General features: G+C 45.5%; 1 protein-coding gene across 4 annotated transcripts in view; it reads left to right on the forward strand.

The window, feature by feature from the left end:
• Nucleotides 1–2,121: 2,121 nt before the first annotated feature.
• LOC110490825 (dopamine receptor D3-like) overlaps nt 2,122–21,771 on the forward strand; it is a 43,045-nt gene continuing 23,395 nt past the window's right edge. Inside the window, exons 1-6 of one of the 4 annotated variants that reach the window (XM_090199352.1) lie at nt 2,122–2,609; nt 3,215–3,327; nt 9,310–9,455; nt 12,326–12,573; nt 14,579–14,644; nt 20,129–20,498. In XM_090199352.1, coding sequence (XP_090055478.1) covers nt 2,235–2,609; nt 3,215–3,327; nt 9,310–9,455; nt 12,326–12,573; nt 14,579–14,644; nt 20,129–20,498 — 1,318 coding nt within the window. In that variant the 5' untranslated portion in view covers nt 2,122–2,234. Of the gene's footprint in view, nt 2,610–3,214; nt 3,328–4,906; nt 5,209–9,309; nt 9,456–12,325; nt 12,574–14,578; nt 14,645–20,128; nt 20,499–21,771 lie in introns of those variants that run through there. The other 3 variants (XM_036943840.2, XM_090199350.1, XM_090199351.1) reach the window with 3 other exon arrangements.

The raw sequence follows: 21,771 nt of genomic DNA on the forward strand, positions 1-21,771 counted from the left end.
GAGGGCAGGTTAGAATACGAGGGCAGAAGAGGTATGAATATGATGGGAGAGGAGGAAAGAATACGAGGGGAGAGGAGGTAAGAATACGAGGGGAGGGAAGACTACAAGGGGAGGGGAGAGTAGTGGAGGAAAGAATACGAGGGAGGGGAGGAAATAATACGAGGTTAGAGGGGGGAGGAAGGAATACGAGGGGAGAGGAGGGAAGAATATGAGGGGAGAGGAGGGAGGAATATGAGGGAAGAGGAGGGTTGAAGGGGCATCACCAGGAAGGAGACAAGTTGTACGTTTCCAACTTCCAATCCACTCTGTTTCTTCTGCCCTTGTGCACACCCCCTGCTGATCTGAAAGGTCTGGATAGGTTAAATGAATATAGCTGAAAGGTTTTTATAGGTTAACTTAATCTACCTACCACTGGGCCAGGTACAACAAAGGTATGTCATGCTTGGAGTGTGTATTTGGACTGCACAGGTGTTCGGCATTACCATTTTGCTGAGAGAGAGAGTGAGAGAGAGAGAGACACCGCCATCTAGGGAGTGATTAGCTCTCTCTGATGGCGAGGATTTACCGGAACAGGCCAAAGGCAATAAGACATGACTGTTGGGGATGATTGGGAAATCATTATTTTTTTTTAATTAAAAAGTGAATAGTTTCAATAAAATGAGATTGATGATGGTGCCAACCAACTATGTGTCTGCTGCAGTGGTCCAGCAGAAAACAATAACTTAACCTCTTAACCTCTACCAGCCTTCATCAAATACACATCTCCGACATTAAGCTGTTAAACTGCCGGAAATATAAAGTGAATAACAACAGTAACGTTTTATTGTAAAGACTGAGAACTCATTTATTTAGTCATTAAGACGATAAGATTTCTTTCTGCTGGGAGTCTGAGATTACGTCCCTCTGACCATGGCCTGTCATTCTCTGGAGGATATTGTGTTTTGTGTTTGCTGCGATGGCCTCATTGTGTAGGTGACACTATCATATGTGATGGCTTTATATCAGATGTGAGAGAGGGATAGTGTGTTCTGAATGGGGAATGGTTGACATATATTTGTGCAGGGTGGCATTTTTTGAGATGGAGGCAGCTCTGCAGAGTGGGCACAAAGTCATAAAATCTCATTTTAAACCAGACCCTAATCACACTGCTAACCCTAATGCCTAACCTTAAATTTAAGCACATTTTTACGATATAGCCAATTTTGGCTTTGCAGCTGGCCTATTTAGTGGAAATTCGCTCAGTTATGACTCTAGGACAAGACTTATGACAACAAACGTCAACCTTATGTGTATTCAATATTGTATATACACTCAGTGACCACTTTACCAGGTACACTCCTTTGCCTCCAGAACAGCCTGAATTCTTCGGGGCATGGAAACGTTGCTCAATTGGTATCAAGGGACCTAATGTGTGCCAGGAAACATTCCCCACACCATTACTCCACTGCCAACAGCCTGTACCGTTGACACCAGGTAAAATGGGGCCAAGGACTCATGCTGCTTACGCCAAATCCTGACTCAGCATGACGCAACAGGAACTAGGATTCCTTGGACCAGGTGATGTTTTTCCATTCCTCAATTGTCCAGTGTTGGTGATCTTGTGCCCACTGGAGCCGCTTCTTCTTGTTTTTAGCTGATAGGAGTGGAACCCGGTGTGGTCGCCTGCTGCAGTAGGACTGATGAGTTGTGTGTTCCGAGATGCCGTTCTGAACACCACTGTTGTATTGTGCCATTATTTGTCTGTTTGTGGCTCGCCTGTTAGCTTGCATGATTCTTTCCATTCTCCTTAAACCTCTCTCGTCAACCAGCCCACAGGACTGCTACTGGCTGGATGTTTTTTGTTTGTCGCACCATTCTCAGGAAACACTAGGCACTATCCTGTCATGCATGAAAAGCCCAGGAGGCCGCAGTTTCTGAGATACTGGATCTGGTGCGCCTGGCACCAACGGTCATACCACGCTCAAAGCCGCTTAGGTCACTTTGCCCATTCTAACGTTCAGTCAAACAGTAACTGAATTCCTCGATGCCTGTCTGCCTGCTTTATATAGCAAGCCACGGCCACGTCTGTAGGAACAACCCTTTTCGTGAACGGGGTGGTGTACCTAATAAACTGGCCTCTGAGGGTAGATCTTGATCATGGCGATGTATCAGATTAGATGGTGATGTGACTCAGCGTTTCCCTATGGGGAGGACATCTCATATGACGTGTATGGAGCTTTCTCTTAGTGGTTGTAATGGGATCAGCTCCGTCCCTGTCCCTCTCTCCCATGCAGGTCTCTCACCCAGCCCCTCTCCCATGTCACAGAGACGTCTCCATGGCAATGTTTCGCGTCACTGAACGCTTCTTCTGGAATGACTCGGAAGGGATTCGGGAAGACCTCCTCCATGGGAATTCCTCTGGTGGTTGGGAGGAGGATACAGAGTGTAACTACTACGCCATGCTGTATTCCCTGCTCATCCTGGCCATCGTGTTTGGCAACGTGCTGGTGTGTCTGGCTGTGGTGCGAGAGAGGTCCCTCCAGACCACCACCAACTACCTGGTGGTGAGCCTGGCTGTAGCTGACCTGCTGGTGGCCTCGCTGGTCATGCCCTGGGCTGTCTACCTGGAGGTGAGGGTCCACCTGGGTGGGGGGTGGGGGGGTGGGGGGACCCGGGATGGGGAGGGATGGTATTTGGAGGTGAGGGTCCACCTGGGTGCGGGGGGGGACCAGGGATGGGGAGGGAGGGTATTTGGAGGTGAGGGTCCACCTGGGTTGTTTGGGGGAGGGAGGGAGCTGAGCATCACATAGGGTGTTTGACTGGACCCCATAAGGAGAGGAAGGGTGCATGTGGATGGGTGTGATTGTGTGTGTTCCCATCTAAGACCAGGAGATCCAGCAGTCAGGCGATGCAGCTCAGAACACATCTCTGTCAGACAGTTGTTACCACGTATTATAGTGCACAAAGGGAAGGCCTGTCTGAGCAGCACTATCTGCCTGGCTGAGGCGGGCTGGAACTGGGAGTGTGTAATTGTCCTTGTGAAGGGTGTGAATGTGAGGGCATAATTGAACTGTGTGTGAGGTTTTTTTCTCTATCATGTTGTATTGTGGAAGGGAGAGAGACAGAGAGAGAGAATCATATATTTGATGTTGTGTGTGTTTATGAATGATGATGATTGATATTGATGATAAAGCTGTTTGATTGTGTGTCATGTGACCCTGTGTTTCCTGTCCAGGTGGTCGGAGGGGCGTGGCTCTTCAGCAGGATGTACTGTAACGTCTTTGTCACCCTGGATGTTATGATGTGTACCGCCAGCATTCTCAACCTGTGTGCTATCAGCATCGACAGGTAAGGGGCTAGTTGTGTGTCTGTGTGTGTGTCTGTGCGTTTGTGAGCGTGTGTGTAAGAGATAGTGTGTGCGTGTCTTGAGTTATTTTTTGTTGTTTTGAAAGTGTGTTGAAATGGACATATACAGTAGGAGTGAGGTGTGTGTGCCTTAAATATTTGATTATAAACACTCTCACGAGAAACATTGCATTCATAAACATTTGCTGGCTCGGATCACCTTGTTATGTGCGTTTGCAGTATGGAGGTGCCTGTACCCTCTAGGTTAGCGTGCTGTATGGAGGTGACTGTACCCTCTAGGTTAGCGTGCTGTATGGAGGTGACTGTACCCTCTAGGTTAGCGTGCTGTATGGAGGTGCCTGTACCCTCTAGGTTAGCGTGCTGTATGGAGGTGCCTGTACCCTCTAGGTTAGCGTGCTGTATGGAGGTGCCTGTACCCTCTAGGTTAGCGTGCTGTATGGAGGTGACTGTACCCTCTAGGTTAGCGTGCTGTATGGAGGTGACTGTACCCTCTAGGTTAGCGTGCTGTATGGAGGTGCCTGTACCCTCTAGGTTAGTGTGCTGTATGGAGGTGACTGTACCCTCTAGGTTAGCGTGCTGTAAGGAGGTGACTGTACCCTCTAGGTTAGCGTGCTGTATGGAGGTGCCTGTACCCTCTAGGTTAGTGTGCTGTATGGAGGTGCCTGTACCCTCTAGGTTAGCGTGCTGTATGGAGGTGCCTGTACCCTCTAGGTTAGCGTGCTGTATGGAGGTGCCTGTACCCTCTAGGTTAGCGTGCTGTATGGAGGTGCCTGTACCCTCTAGGTTAGCGTGCTGTATGGAGGTGCCTGTACCCTCTAGGTTAGCGTGCTGTATGGAGGTGCCTGTACCCTCTAGGTTAGCGTGCTGTATGGAGGTGACTGTACCCTCTAGGTTAGCGTGCTGTATGGAGGTACCTGTACCCTCTAGGTTAGCGTGCTGTATGGAGGTGACTGTACCCTCTAGGTTAGAGTGCTGTATGGAGGTGACTGTACCCTCTAGGTTAGCGTGCTGTATGATATTGTCAAATACTTAATCGTGTTTACTGTTGATGTGCATTGGGTAAGTACAGTATTTATTTGCTTAGTTCATATTTAACAACTCTGTGGGGGCTGAACCCACACAATCATTGGGCACAACATGCTCCCTGTATTTTCATTTTTGGATAAAAAACGTTCCCGTTTTAAACGGGATATTTTGTCACGACAAGATGCTCGACTATGCATATAATTGACAGATTTGGATAGAAAACACTTTGACGTTTCCAAAACTGCAAAGATATTGTCTGTGAGTGCAACAGAACTGATGTTACAGGCGAAACCCAGATAAAAATCCAATCAGGAAGTGCCGCATTTTTTGAAAGCGATTCATGCCAATGACTCCTTATATGGCTTTGAATGGGCTACGAATGAGCTTACGCTTTCTACGTATTCCCCAAGGTGTCTACAGCATTGTGACGTCTTTTTACGCATTTATGTTGAAGAATAGCCGTAAGGGACCACATTGAGCAAGTGGTCACATGATGGCTCCCACAGAAAATCTTGCGTAAAGTACTGAGGTAGCCATTATTCCAATCGCTTCTAATGAGAAACAAATTGTCCCGACGGATATATTATCGAATAGATATGTGAAAAACACCTTGGATTGATTCTAAACAACGTTTGCCATGTTTCTGTCGATATTATGGAGCTAATTTTGAAAAAAAGTTTGCCGTTGTAGTGACCGCATTTTCCGGTCGATTTCTCAGCCAAACGTGAAGAACAAACGGGAGCTATTTCGCCTACAAAAATAATATTTTTGGAAAAAATGAACATTAGCTATCTAACTGGGAGTCTCCTGAGTGAAAACATCCGAAGTTCTTCAAAGGTAAATGATTTAATTTGATTGTTTTTCTTATTTTCGTGAAAATGTTGCCTGCTGGTAGCAGAGCCTAGCATAGCATTATGCCATGATAAACTTACACAAATGCTTGTCTAGCGTTGGCTGTAAAGCATATTTTGAAAATCTGAGATGACAGTGTGGTTAACAAAAGGCCAAGCTGTGTCTCAATATATTTAATTTGTGATTTTCATGAATAGGAAGATTTTCTAGGGGTATTTATGTCCGCTGCGTTATGCTAATTAGTTTGAGGCGATGATTACGCTCCCGGATCCGGGTTTGAGAGTCGCAAGAAGTTTTAAGCATCAAATAAATAGGAAAACAGTGGCCAGAATACATTGTGTGTGTGTGTGTGTGTGTTTTGCTTGTTTGTTTAGAGTGAAGGCGTATGGTTATTCTCTGTAGGTGTGTGTGTTTGTGTGTGTGTGTGTGTGTGTGTGTGTGTGTGTGTGTGTGTGTGTTTTGTTTGTTTAGACTGATTAGCAGCTTAGTCCTGACAGGTGAATCATTAACACCTCCGTGTGAAGGATGTTTGTATGCACGCGTGCGGCCGTGCGTGTGTGTGGGCGTTTGAACATTGGTGTGTGTGAGAGAGCGAGAGAGAGAGAATGTCCAGTGTGCATCATGTGTACACGGTATGTATTGTAATGATGCAGTGCAGCGACGGTCCCAATGATTTATCATTGCTCTCCCAGGAAACATTGCAACTTTATTATTATCATGTTTTTCTTCCAGAGAGAATTACCCTGCAACTGGGGGCATACACAGTACCAGTCAAAAGTTTGGACACACTTACTCATTCAAGGATTTTTCTTTATTTTTACTATTTTCTACATTGTAGAATAACATTGAAGACATCAAAACTATGAAATTACACATATGGAATCATGTAGTAACCAAAAAAGTGTTAAACAAATCAAAATATATTTTATATTTGAGATTATTCAAAGTAGCCACCCTTTGCCTTGATGACAGCTATGCACACTCTTGGCATTCTCTCAACCAGATTCACCTGTAATGCTTTTCCAACAGTCTTCCAACAGCACCACACATGCAGAGATCATCCGTTCAACTACTCTGCGTCTCACAAAGACATGGCGGTCAAATTTGGACTCATCAGACCAAAGGACCGATTTCCACCGGTCTAATAATGTCCATTGCTCGTGTTTCATGGCCCAAGCAAGTCTCTTCTTATTATTGGTATCCTTTAGTAGTGGTTTCTTTGCAGCAATTCGACCATGAAGGCCTGATTCACGCAGTCTCCTCTGAACAGTTGATGTTGAGATGTCTGTTATTTGAACTCTGTGAAGCATTTACTTGGGCTGCAATTTCTGATGCTGGTAACTCTAATGAACTTATCCTCTGCAGCAGAGGTAACTCTGGGTCTTTCTTTCCTGTGATGGTCCTCATGAGAACCAGTTTCATCAAAGCGCTTGATGGTTTTTGAGACTGCACTCGAAGAAACGTTCAAAGTTCTTGACATTTTCTGGATTGACTGACCTTCGTGTCTTAAAGTAATGATGTACTGTCATTTCTCTTTGCTTATTTGAGCTGTTCTTTTCATAATATGGTCTTGGTCTTTTACCAAATAGGGCTATCTTCTGTATACCACCCCTACCTTGTCACAACACAACTGATTGGCTCAAACCCATTAAGAAGGAAAGAAATTCCACAAATTAACTTTTTCCAAGGCACACCTGTTAATTGAAATGCATTCCAGGTGACTACCTCATGAAGCTGGTTGAGAGAATGCCAAGAGTGTGCAAAGCTGTCATCAAGACAAAGGGTGGCTACTTTGAAGAATCTCAATTCCATATGTGTTATTTCATAGTTTTGATGTCTTCACTATTATTCTACAATGTAGAAAATAGTACAAATAAAGAAAAACCCTTGAATGAGTAGGTGTGTCCCAACTTTTGACTGGTACTGTATGCTTAGGATATTTGATAGAGTGCCTTTCTAAGCACAAAAATACAGTGGTATTGCAATGCATTTGCAGTAAATGCAAGACATTCATCATGTCACATAGTTTATGGTGTTTAGTAATAAAAGATATTAAGAGAAACCAAGAGTATGAAGATATATAAATAAATACAACCTGATTGATAATGTGATGTGCATGCCCAGGGGTCAGAGTTCCACATGGATCAACCCTGAAGTGTTCTGAAGTGCTCCAATTCCTCTTGCCCAATGCTTCTTCACTGTTGTCATCTGGTTCTGTGAAATTGTTTTCCACACATCATTTTTTGACCTGTCCTAGGATCAGCTTGAAAATGAGCAAAAAGACACAAAGAGAGTAAGAGAGAGAAAATGGGATAGTATTATTTTTAGCCTCTGATTGTTTCTCTCGTGTTTTTGTGCTATGTTACCCTACCTCGAAAGGTAAGCTGGATCGAATCCCTGAGCTGACAAGGTAAAAATCTGTCGTTCTGCCCCTGAGCAAGGCAGTTAACCCACTGTTCCCCGGGCGCCAAAGACATGGATGACGATTAAGGCAGCTCTCCGCACCTCTCTGATTCAGAGTGTCACGTTCTGACCATAGTTCTGTTATTTTATTCTTTGTGTTAGTTTGGTCAGGGCGTGAGTTGGGGTGGGCAGTCTGTTTGTTTTTCTATGTTTGGTTTCTGTGTTCGGCCTAGTATGGTTCTCAATCAGAGGCAGGTGTTGTTAGTTGTCTCTGATTGAGAATCATACTTAGGTAGCCTGGGTTTAACTTTTGGTTTGTGGGTGTTTGTTTTCCATGTGAGTGTTTGGTCCACACGGTACTGTTTTCCTGTGTGAGTGTTTGGTCCACACGGTACTGTTTTCCATGTGAGTGTTTGGTCCACACGGTACTGTTTTCCTGTGTGAGTGTTTGGTCCACACGGTACTGTTTTCCATGTGAGTGTTTGGTCCACACAGTACTGTTTTCCATGTGAGTGTTTGGTCCACACGGTACTGTTTTCTGTGTGAGTGTTTGGTCCACACGGTACTGTTTTCCATGTGAGTGTTTGGTCCACACGGTACTGTTTTCTGTGTGAGTGTTTGGTCCACATGGTACTGTTTTCTGTGTGAGTGTTTGGTCCACATGGTACTGTTTTCCATGTGAGTGTTTGGTCCACACGGTACTGTTTTCTGTGTGAGTGTTTGGTCCACACGGTACTGTTTTCCATGTGAGTGTTTGGTCCACACGGTACTGTTTTCTGTGTGAGTGTTTGGTCCACATGGTACTGTTTTCCATGTGAGTGTTTGGTCCACACGGTACTGTTTTCTGTGTGAGTGTTTGGTCCACACGGTACTGTTTTCCATGTGAGTGTTTGGTCCACACGGTACTGTTTTCCATGTGAGTGTTTGGTCCACACGGTACTGTTTCGGTTTTCGTTCGTTCACTTTATTGTTTTGTATCTCAGTGTTCAGTTCGTTTCATTAAAGATTACATCATGAACACTTACCACGCTGCGCTTTGGTCCGATTCTTACTCCTCCTCAGACGAAGAGGAGGAAATCCGTTACACAGAGGGGTTGGGTTAAATGTGGAAGACACATTTTAGTTGAATGCATTCAGTTGTATAACTGACTAGGTATCCCCCTTTCCATGGCCCTTTATTCCTCACCCCTTTACGTTCGGCGTGAGAAGAAAATGTATAATTACGTTGATGTGGTTAAACAATGATGATGGCAGTAGGCTGGTTGTAGTGAAACGTGTTGTCTCATCAGTGCCTGAATCGGTGTGCCCCCTAATTACTGTTCCCTCTCTGTCACCGCCTCTACTCTCTCTGTTTGCACATGCTCATTACGCATTATTGGCATATAACACAAGGTTGATACAGGTTTTAATCAAAGCTTTACTGGTCATATTGCTGAATAGTCAAATTGAGTAATTGCGAAACAGTTTCAATATAAAAGCGCTTTGTTTGCTGTTCCATTGTGGGTCTTGACATCACAGTCTTCCTTCCTTCCTTCCTTCTCTTTCTGTTAACTTCTAATTCATCAAACTTTTTTGGCGTCTGTCTTTTACAAACTTTTTTTCTCCCCCTTTTGTTTCTTCCTCTAACTTTCCAACTTCTTTGACTTCTCCCTCTTACAAATTGTCTGTGTGAGCCATGTCCAGGTACACAGCGGTGGTGATGCCGGTCCTCTACAACACCACACACAGCTCCAGGAAGCGAGTCTCGGCCATGATCGCGACAGTGTGGATCCTGGCCTTCGCTGTCTCCTGCCCCCTTCTGTTCGGATTCAACACATCAGGTGAGACACGTGAGTACAGGTGAGACGCACCCACACCCCCTTGCACATGTCAGACACGCCATTGTAGATCAAATCAAATCAAATCAAATTTTATTTGTCACATACACATGGTTAGCAGATGTTAATGCGAGTGTAGCGAAATGCTTGTGCTTCTAGTTCCGACAATGCAGTAATAACAAGTAATCTAACTAACAATTCCAAAACTACTGTCTTGTACACAGTGTAAGGGGATAAAGAATATGTACATAAGGATATATGAATGAGTGATGGTACAGAGCAGCATAGGCAAGATACAGTAGATGGTATCGGGTACAGTATGTACAAATGAGATGAGTATGTAAACAAAGTGGCATAGTATAGTATAAAGTGGCTAGTGATACATGTATTACATAAGGATACCGTCGATGATATAGAGTACAGTATATACGTATGCATATGAGATGAATAATGTAGGGTAAGTAACATTTATATAAGGTAGCATTGTTTAAAGTGGCTAGTGATATATTTACATCATTTCCCATCAATTCCCATTATTAAAGTGGCTGGAGTTGAGTCAGTGTCAGTGTGTTGGCAGCAGCCACTCAGTGTTAGTGGTGGCTGTTTAACAGTCTGATGGCCTTGAGATAGAAGCTGTTTTTCAGTCTCTCGGTCCCAGCTTTGATGCACCTGTACTGACCTCGCCTTCTGGATGATAGCGGGGTGAACAGGCAGTGGCTCGGGTGGTTGATGTCCTTGATGATCTTTATGGCCTTCCTGTGACATCGGGTGGTGTAGGTGTCCTGGAGGGCAGGTAGTTTGCCCCCGGTGATGCGTTGTGAGATGGATGCCCAGTTTGAAATGAACCCCTAGCCAGCAAGGCCCTATAACCCTGTACTACTTCCTCATAGATCTGGAAGGATCGGATGGGTATAATATGGTAGCTGCGCCACCAAACCCTTTGGTTGGCTTGGTAGTGTTACCACCACATTGCTTTCGCCCAGCCAGTCCTTTTAGACATCTACAGGACATGTTGAGGCTGTTGTGGCTATTGAGATGGATTTTGGAATAGGCAACAGTCAACGGAACAGATGAGACACACCTTCAAAGATTAGGTAATGGAAGTAGAATTCTGTTCGATACTGCTATACAGACACCACAGAACAGGTGAGATATTAGACTTCACAGGTGAAGAACAGGTGAGATATTAAACCCCACAGGTGAACTACACCAGAACAGGGGACTTGCTTAGCTCCAGTCAGGGTTTGGTAGTAGTACTAGGCTGGGAAGGAGAGGACCTCCAGTCAGGGTTTGGTAGTAGTACTAGGTTGGGAAGGAGAGGACCTCCAGTCAGGGTTTGGTAGTAGTACTAGGTTGGGAAGGAGAGGACCTCCAGTCAGGGTTTGGTAGTAGTACTAGGCTGGGAAGGAGAGGACCTCCAGTCAGGGTTTGGTAGTAGTACTAGGTTGGGAAGGTGAGGACCTCCAGTCAGGGTTTGGTAGTAGTACTAGGTTGGGAAGGTGAGGACCTCCAGTCAGGGTTTGGTAGTAGTACTAGGTTGGGAAGGAGAGGACCTCCAGTCAGGGTTTGGTAGTAGTACTAGGTTGGGAAGGAGAGGACCTCCAGTCAGGGTTTGGTAGTAGTACTAGGTTGGGAAGGAGAGGACCTCCAGTCAGGGTTTGGTAGTAGTACTAGGTTGGGAAGGAGAGGACCTCCAGTCAGGGTTTGGTAGTAGTACTAGGTTGGGAAGGAGAGGACCTCCAGTCAGGGTTTGGTAGTAGTACTAGGTTGGGAAGGTGAGGACCTCCAGTCAGGGTTTGGTAGTAGTACTAGGTTGGGAAGGAGAGGACCTCCAGTCAGGGTTTGGTAGTAGTACTAGGTTGGGAAGGAGAGGACCTCCAGTCAGGGTTTGGTAGTAGTACTAGGTTGGGAAGGAGAGGACCTCCAGTCAGGGTTTGGTAGTAGTACTAGGTTGGGAAGGAGAGGACCTCCAGTCAGGGTTTGGTAGTAGTACTAGGTTGGGAAGGAGAGGACCTCCAGTCAGGGTTTGGTAGTAGTACTAGGTTGGGAAGGTGAGGACCTCCAGTCAGGGTTTGGTAGTAGTACTAGGTTGGGAAGGTGAGGACCTCCAGTCAGGGTTTGGTAGTAGTACTAGGTTGGGAAGGAGAGGACCTCCAGTCAGGGTTTGGTAGTAGTACTAGGTTGGGAAGGTGAGGACCTCCAGTCAGGGTTTGGTAGTAGTACTAGGTTGGGAAGGAGAGGACCTCCAGTCAGGGTTTGGTAGTAGTACTAGGTTGGGAAGGAGAGGACCTCCAGTCAGGGTTTGGTAGTAGTACTAGGTTGGGAAGGAGAGGACCTCCAGTCAGGGTTTGGTAGTAGTACTAGGTTGGGAAGGTGAGGACCTCCAGTCAGGGTTTGGTAGTAGTACTAGGTTGGGAAGGAGAGGACCTCCAGTCAGGGTTTGGTAGTAGTACTAGGTTGGGAAGGAGAGGACCTCCAGTCAGGGTTTGGTAGTAGTACTAGGTTGGGAAGGCGAGGACCTCCAGTCAGGGTTTGGTAGTAGTACTAGGTTGGGAAGGAGAGGACCTCCAGTCAGGGTTTGGTAGTAGTACTAGGTTGGGAAGGAGAAGACCTCCAGTCTTAGTCAGTCAGTCTCCCTCCTAGTGTCCTTGTGTGGTGAAGCATGCACTATTAATCTAGAGCAAACAGTGTTCAATCACGTCTGAATGAACACAGAGCTAACATGCAATTTGCATATTCCATTTAAATTAATTGTGGGAAATAACAGATAACACTTACTACAGTTATCTTGCTAGTTGGCCGTACGAGCGGTGCTGAAAAGAGACGTGTTGTTGATGTGTATTGTTTAGTCATTTGAACATAGTGGTTTTCTTCTTCCTCAGACGACCCGACGGTGTGCTCCATCTCCAACCCTGACTTTGTTATCTACTCGTCGGTAGTGTCCTTCTACCTGCCCTTCATCGTCACCCTGCTGGTGTACATCCGCATCTACGTCTTCCTCAGGAAGAGGAGGAAGAGGATTGCCATCCGCCAGGGCAGCAGCGGGAAGGGCCAGCCAGGTTCGGCCCAGCCCTCCGCGGTGAGAACACAGTCATATGGTCCCACAGTGACTGTGCAAATGAACATGGAAGTGAGTGCATTCACTCTTATACAACACACACATACAAACACATATGCATGCATCAGCCTAGCAGTTAAGTGTGTTGGACCTGTAACCAAAAGGTCGCCGGTTCGAATCCCCAAGCCAACTAGATGAAAAATCTGCCAATGTGCCCTTGAGCAAGGCACTTAACTCTAATTGCTCCTGTAAGTCGTTCTGGATAAGAGCGTCTGGTAAAATGTCAAATGTAAGGATTTCCTTATAGAAGAGATAGCAAGCTCAATGTGACATGGAAAAATAAATAATAAACCCTGCACGCTCACATCAACATTTCACTCATGAATAGCCAATGTCACAAGTGGCATCTGTCATGGTGATGTCAATGTCCACCGACATTGTATAAAACGTGCACAATTGCCATGGAAACGGAGTGAGGCGATTATCCAGATATTAGGTTGGCGTAGTTACAGGAGTGACAATGATAAAACCTCTCCAAGGAGCTGCTGTGAGCTCCGCTCTGCTGTCTAGGTGACCTGGCTCCATGTGATGTAGATAGAGGAATGTATCTGTGATGTGAGAGTTGAACAGGCTCAGTTCAGGTTATATGATAATGTGGGATCTGAGGAGCCGTAGGCTTGGGGAGTTTCTTTGATCATTGCAGTCACGATCAGTCAGTTTCAGGGTCATTTCCGTTACACTCGAGGTTTCAGTCAATGGAAATTAATTAATTAGACCCTAGTATATATGGATTTCACATGACTGAGCAGGGGTGCAGCCATTGGTGGGCCTTGGAGGGCATAGGCCCACCCACTTGGGAGCCAGGCCCACCCACTGAGGAGCCAGGCCCAGCCAATCAGAATGAGTTTTCTCCCACAAAAGGGCTTGAGAAAACGCATGTGGTGTTCCTGGGCTGGCATGGTAACACATGGTCTGAGGTTATGAGGCCGGTTGGACGTACTGCCAAATTCTCTAAAATGACGTTGGAGCCAGCTTATGGTAGAGAAATTAACATTCAATTATCTGGCAACAGCTCTGGTGGACATTCTTGCATTCCTGCATTCCCTCAAAACTTGAGACATCTGTGGCATTGTGTTGTGTGACAAACCTGCTAATTTTAAAGTGGCCTTTTATTGTCCCCAGCACAAGGTGCACCTGCATTACTCTGTGCTCATGAAACATGGGACCAACACTTTATGTTGCGTTTATATTTTTGTTCAATGTACTTAGAAATCGCATTGTCAAACAAATGGTAATTACATGATCATTCTAAACAAATGACTATTTTGTTATTTGGGATTCAGTAAAATAGGCCATTAAATTATTTTTAGTTCCAAAAAGTGCCAATTGTTACCAGATAATTGTCTTAGTTACCAAGCAACACCATATGGAGGGAAGTCAAATAAATAGGATTGTATTAGTGACATGCGGGTTATGAAATCAAATCCTTCATTTGACTGGCGGATTGTGGAATCATTTCCAGTCTTTAAGCCCAGGTTTGGATCATATTCATTATGGGATGGTTGTGTAGTCAGGAGAAATCTGGGATGAGGGAACTAACGGAGTAGAGTGCTGTTTGGGAATGTTAGAACGGGGGTTAGTTCCAGCTAACTGGAGCAGCATTAAAGAATGTCATTTTTTTCTCACCTTCTAATTTTATTAGAGTCAAGCAGAGTTTACCTCAAGATCATCAGCAACACAGCAGGCAAAGATATTGAGAATCCGGTTTAAGTTGTTGGAGGGCCCTGTGACACAGGCGGTTTAGTTAACAGCTACTAGATGGATGGGTGGATGGATGGATGGGTGGATGGGTGGGTGGGTGGGGGGATGGGAGGGTGCTGACTGCTGGAAGAAAGTTGTTTGCCTTTTGAAGGGTGAGTCAGGTGTGATATTTCCTCTCTGCCACCCCTCTCTCCCTCCTCTCCCCATCTCTCTCTCCCTCTGTCTTGCCTCATGTGTGTTTACCTGTTGAAGGATGAGTCAGTCATCATTTGTATCTCTCTCAATCCCTGTCTCTCCATTCATCTCTCTCTCCCAGGAAAAGTGTCTGCAGGAGGAGTCCCCCAAGGAGAACAGAGACCTGTCCCCCATTAGGATCAAAGTGGTAAGAGCTGTGTGTGTGTGTGTGTGTGTGTGTGTGTGTGTGTGTGTGTGTGTGTGTGTGTGTGTGTGTGTGTGTGCGTGCCTTTGTAAATTCCTGTGTTTACGGTGTGTTGGAAGGTATGAGGAAGAGTACTGAAGATGAATAGAAACAGATACATAGATAGATAAACCTGAGTTTTTGGATGACTTGAGTGTGTGTGTGTGAGTGTGTGTGCCTGCGTGTGCCCATGTCATTAGTCTGTGCTAGCCCCCGGGCTGTGAGGGAGCTGAAAGTCTTCATTCTGATACCGGGCTCCTCTCCTCGCCTCACTGCCACTAAACTCGCAGGCTCTGGATGTTTATTTGTCACACCAATCCACAGGGCTGCGAGACATCAAAGATGGAGCAAATGACAAGCTTTAATTCCCCCCTGTAAACAGGGCTGCGAGGCTCGGCTGTTATACGCAAGTTTAGACTGACTGGCGGAAGCACGAGGAACAGGAAGGAAGAAGCAGTGAACCAGGAAGGGGCTGGGTCCCTGACAGGGTGGGGCGGAGATCAGGACAGAGACATGTGGAATCATGAATAAATGTCAGAGAGTCGGGTCAGCTGGTGTCCCAGGTCTGAATCAATCTCTTATTATAGGGGAAATATGAAAGCGAACAGCTGCATCTAAATTTCAGGCAAGGGGTTGTCTTTGGACCTGGGCCGGTTTCCCAAAAGCATCTAAAGGTTAAATTAATCTTATATCTTAATCCTATAAAATTAACTTAACCTTAAGATGCTTTTGGAAAACCGGGCCCTGATCAACAGTATGGTTGTCTATGGACCAGATCATGGCAAAGATGGCGCCGGAGAGGATGACTGACGTTTTATCGGCTCTTAACCAACCATGCTATTTTGTTACTTTTTTCACATTGTTTGTAACTTATTTTGTATGTTTCTGCTACTGTCTCTTATGGAAAGAGCTTCTGTACATCAGAACAGCGATTACTCACCAAGAATTAGACTAAGAATTTTTTCTTTAATGAGTCGGGAAGGATATACTTCAAAAACCTGAACAGGCCCTCATCCCTGTCATTTGCTGGAGAAATAAACTGAGATTTCGCAGAAAGAGATCGGGGTGCCTTGTGAGGATCAGGCGACGAGTGGCTAATCTGCGTTTGCCATCCGTACTGTTAGCCAACGTTCAATCGCTGGAAAATTAATCGGACGAACTGAAAGAACGTATATTCTACCAACGGGACATTAAAAACTGTAAAATCTTATGTTTCACAGAGTTGTGGCTGAACGACGACATTAATAACATAGAGATGGTGGGTTATACACTATCGGCAGGATAGAACAGCAGCCTCTGGTAAGACACGGGGCAGTGGCCTATGTATATTTGTAAACAACAGGTAGAGTATCTCATGATTGGCTGTATTTTTCGTAGCTGTCTTACATACCACCACAGACCGATGGTGGCACTAAAACCACACTCAATGAGCTGTATACCTCCATAAAGAAACAGGAAAATGCTCATCCAGAGGTAGCGCTCCTAGTGGCCAGGGACTTTAATGCAGGGAAACTTAAATCAGTTTTACCTCATTTCTACCAGCATGTTAAATGTGCAACCAGAGGGAAAAAAAACTCTAGAACACCTTTACTCCACACACAGAGACAGGTACAAAGCTCTCCCTCACCATCCATTTGGCAAATCTGACCATAATTCTATCCTTCGGATTCCTGCTTACAAGCAAAAATGAAAGCAGGAAGCACCAGTCACTCGGTCTATAAAAAAGTGGTCAGATGAAGCAGATACTAAACTGCAGGACTATTTTGCACAGACGGGAATATGTTCCGGACTTCTTCTGATGGCATTGAGGAGTACACCACCTCAGTCACTGGCTTCATCAATAAGTGCATCGATGACGTCGTCCCCACAGTGACTGTACGTACATACCCCAACCAGATGCTGTGGATTACAGGCAACATTCGCACTGAGCTAAAGAGGAGAGCTGTCGCTTTCAATGAGCAGGACTCTAACCCGGAAGCTTATAAGAAATCCCACTATGCCCTCCGACAAACCATCAAACAGGCAAAGCTTAAATACAGGACTAAGATTGAATCGTACTACACCGGCTCAGACACTCGTCGGATGTGGCAGGGCTTGCAAACTATTACAGACTACAAAGGGAAACACAGCCGGGAGCTGCCCAGTGACACAAGCCTACCAGATGAGCAAAATAACTTCTATGCTCGCTTCGAGGCAAGTAACACTGAAACATGCATGAAAGCATCAGCTGTTCCGGACGACTGTGTGATCACGCTCTCCACAGCCAGCAAGACCTTTAAACAGGTCAACATTCACAAGGCCGCTGGGCCAGACAGATTACCAGGATGTGTACACTGAGCATGCGCTGATCAACTGGCAAGTGTCGTCACAGACATTTTCAACCTCTCTCTGTCTTTAATACTAACATTTTTCAAGCAGACCACCATAGTCCCTGTGCCCAATAACTATCGACCCATAGCACTTATGTCTGTAGCCATGAAGTGCTTTGAAAGGCTGGTCATGGCTCACATCAACACCATTATCCCAGAAACCCTAGACCCACTCCAATTTGCATACCGCCCCCAACAGATCCACAGATGATGCAATCTCTATTGCACTCCACACTGTCCTTTCCCACCTGGACAAAAGGAACACCTATGTGAGAATGCTATTCATTGACTACAGCTCAGCGTTCACCACCGTAGTGCCCTCAAAGCTCATCACTAAGATAAGCACCCTGGGACTAAACACCTCCCTCTGCAACTGGATCCTGGACTTCCTGACGGGCCGTCCCCAGGGGGTAAGGGTAGGTAACAACACAACCGCTACACTGATCCTCAACACATGGGCCCCTCAGGGGTGCATGCTCAGTCCCCTCCTGTACTCCCTGTTCACTCATGACTGCACGGCCAGGCTCGACTCCAACACCATCATTAAGTTTGCCGATGACACAACAGTGGGTCACCGACAACGATGAGACAGCCTATAGGGAGGAGGTCAGAGACCTGACCGTGTGGTGCAAGGACAACAACCTCTCCCTAAATGTGATCAAGACAAAGGAGTTGATTGTGGACTACAGGAAAAGGAGGATGAGCACACACCCATTTTCATCGACGGGGCTGTAGTGGAGCAGGTTGAGCGCTTCAAGTTCCTTGGCGTCCACATCACCAACAAACTAACATGGTCCAAGAACACTAAGACAGCCGTGAAGAGGGAACGACAAAACCTATTCCCCCTCAGGAGACCGAAAAGATTTGGCATGGGTCCTCAGATCCTCAAAATGTTTTACAGCTGCAGCATCGAAAGCATCCTAAGGGTTGCATCACTGCCTGGTATGGCAATTGCTCAGCCTCCGACCGCAAGGCACTACAAAGGGTAGTGCGTACGCCAAGCTTCCTGCCATCCAGGACCTCTATACCAGGCGGTGTCACCAAGCTTCCTGCCATCCAGGACCTCTATACCAGGTGGTGTCAGAGGAAGGCCCCCAAAATTGTCAAAGACTCCAGCTACCCTAGTCATAGACTGTTCTCTCTGCTACCACATGGCAAGCGGTACCGGAGGGCCAAGTCTAGGTCTAAGAGGCTTCTAAACAGCTTCTACCCCCAAGCCATAAGACTCCTGAACATCTAATCAAATGGCTACCCAGGCTATTTGCATTGCCCCCCCCCCCCCCCCCCCCCCAACCCGCCCTTCTATGCTGCATAGTCATTTTAATAACTCTATCTACATGTACATATTACCTCGACACCGGTGCCCCAGCACATTGACTCTGTAGCGGTACCCCCTGTATATAGCCCCACTGTTGTTATTTTACTGCTGCTCTTTAATTATTTGTTATTCTTAGCTCTTACTTTTTTTTAGGTATTTTCTTAAAACTGCATTGTTGGTTAAGGGCTTGTAAGTAAGCATTTCTCTGTAAAGTCTACACCTGTTGTATTTGGCGAATGTGACAAATAAAATTTGATTTGATTTAATCAACGGTAAGGTTGTCTAGGGACCAGATCAACAGTATTCTTGCCTATGACTCTCTTCTCTGTATATATCAATGATGTCGCTCTTTCTGCTGGTGAGTCTCTGATCCACCTCTACGCAGACGACACCATTCTGTATACTTCTGGCCCTTCTTTGGACACTGTGTTAACAACCCTCCAGACGAGCTTCAATGCCATACAACTCTCCTTCCATGGCCTCCAACTGCTCTTAAATACAAGTAAAACTAAATGCATGCTCTTCAACCGATCGCTGCCTGCACCTGCCCGCCCGTCCAGCATCCCTACTGTGGACGGTTCTTACTTAGAATATGTGGACAACTACAAATACCTAGGTGTCTGGTTAGACTGTAAACTCTCCTTCCAGACTCACATAAAACATCTCCAATCCAAAGTTAAATCTAGAATTGGCTTCCTATTTCGCAACAAAGCATCCTTCACTCATGTTGCCAAACATACCCTCGTAAAACTGACCATCTTACCGATCCTCGACTTTGGTGATGTCATTTACAAAATAGCCTCCAACACCCTACTCAACAAATTGGTTGCAGTCTATCACAGTGCCATCCGTTTTGTCACCAAAGCCCCATATACTACCCACCACTGCAACCTGTACGCTCTCGTTGGCTGGCCCTCGCTTCATACTCGTCGCCAAACCCACTGGCTCCAGGTCATCTACAAGACCCTGCTAGGTAAAGTCCCGCCTTATCTCTGCTCGCTGGTCACCATAGCTGCACTCACCCGTAGCTCGCGTTCCAGCAGGTATATCTCACTTGTCACCTCCAAAGCCAATTCCTCCTTTGGCCGCCTCTCCTTCCAGTTCTCTGCTGCCAATGACTAGAACAAACTACAAAAATCTCTGGAACTGGAAACACTTATCTCCCTCACTAGCTTTAAGCACCAGCTGTCAGAGCAGCTCACAAATCACTGCACCTGTACATAGCTCATCTATAAATAGCCCAAACAACTACCTCTTCCCCTATTGTATTTATTTGTTTATGTTGCTCCTTTGCACCCCAGTATTTCTACTTTGCACACTCATCTACTGTCAAATCTACCATTCCAGTGTTTTATTTTATTTATTTTTTTGAATATTTTATTTTAGCATTTTCCAATTAAGAACATTCAAAACAAAAGTGAAAAGATATTAGACAACGATAGGACAAAGTGACAGTAACAGACTTTACCTCCCTTATCTCACCTCATTTGCTCACATTGTATATAGACTTATTTTTCTACTGTATTATTGACTGTATGTTTGTTTTACTCCATGTGTAACTCTGTGTTGTTATATGTGTCGAACTGCTTTGCTTTATCTTGGCCAGGTCGCAGTTGTAAATGAGAACTTGTTCTCAACTTGCCTACCTGGTTAAATAAAGGTGAAATATATATATATTTTTTAAATAATTCCCTATGGACCAGATCAACAGTAAGGGCATTGCTCAGCACCTTCCAATGTGACTGACTGTGTTCCTTTCAGGAGAGTATAGAGCCGGCAGGGCCCCCTAAAGCTCACCTTCTGTCTGGGTGTCTGTGGCGTAAGCGTCCCCGGACGGCCCCTGTGGACAACACACTGCTGCCCCCGGTGGACATCCAGAACTACTGCAGCATCAGCCACGCCTCCTGCGGCCGCACTGAGCACGACCGCGCCGAGGAAGAGGTGGCCAAAGCGAAAGAGCGTATTCCTGTGCGGAGGAGCTGCGAGGTCAAGGAGCTGTCCAATGGACGCATTCACACGGCACTCCGTCCCGCCCCCCACTCCCAATCCCTGACCAGCCAACAACAACATCGAGTCAGGAGCATGCAGAACAGGGAGAAGAAGGCTACGCAGATGCTGGCCATTGTGCTTGGTGAGTAGCTCTACTGTTTGTATTAGGCCTATCACCATCTGTATAATGTACTTAGCTCTATTAACTCTACCATGTGATTTGACTGAGAACACGTTGATCATGAGAATGGACCAGTAATTCGTAGAACATAGAAAAAAATAGTTAAGCTATTGCTAAAGTACATTACATGTGCATCAGTGAGGCTGCTGAGGGGAGAACGGCTCATAATAATGGCCGGAACAGAGAAAATGGAATGGCATGGAAACCATGTGTTTGATACCATTCCAGGGCAGTAATTACCCAGAGCCCATCCTCCCCAATTAAGGTGCCACCAACCTCTTGGGATGTGCATTGATGGAATGCACTTTAGGGATCTAGTGAGTGACTATGTATTTTTTTTAATAAAAAGGTCAAATGTTAGTGCACTGTTAAAATGAAGTGGTCTATAACACAAAAACTAGTGGCAATTGAGCTGCCACCACCTTACAAACAAAACCTTGACTTGGCTGGAGTATTGAAACACGTGGTTCTGAGGGTATTGGGACAGTTTTGAAACATTCATCCTGAGGTGTTCTGAAACATGACATGGTGTGTTGTAACACCACTTAATCAAGAGTTGCGCAACACCTTGCCAGGGACTGGGAACACAAAGGCAGAAAAGGTTGAAGACACTGGCATTTCGAGTCCTGTCTCGTGCAGAATTAGACCCCTTCTTCTGGTGTTTCCAAATACTGTGAATGGGAGTCCCTGCTCAAATATGGTGTGCTGATAAAAGCCTCATCAGTAATTCTAAAAGGTCAAGTGGACAGTATTATGCTCAAACAAAGGACACAAGAAAATACAGTTTTGTTAATAAGTTTGTCCAGGATAATAATGAAAAACAAAATGTGTTTTTCAAGACGAGATTGAAGCTTCAAATGCTTTCTTATTTGCAAATGATCAAATGACAACAAAACATTAACAGGTCTTTAAGATTTTTACATTGATCTGTAAGGTATTTATCATACTCTTCCAAAATCAACAGACATGTGGCATTATATTTCACGTTCATGGAATATATAAATACAGGCAATGACTGCCAATGTTAGCAGTAGTAGTCATACAAAACTTCAGCCCCGTCTCAATGCAATCCACCAGTCACCCATTATGCTAATGTACTGACCTGCGTCTTTATTTTAAGGTGTTGGTACATGGAAGGTTGTACAGATGAATTGAATCACAGTACAGTTGAGTTAGAGGATAGGATTGACAGTTGACAGTTGAGTTGGCATTAGTCTGTGATCTGGCTGTGGTT

The sequence above is a fragment of the Oncorhynchus mykiss genome, chromosome 15 (genome assembly GCF_057628025.1).
Source record: "Oncorhynchus mykiss isolate SJ-2025 chromosome 15, ASM5762802v1, whole genome shotgun sequence".
NCBI lineage: Eukaryota > Metazoa > Chordata > Actinopteri > Salmoniformes > Salmonidae > Oncorhynchus > Oncorhynchus mykiss.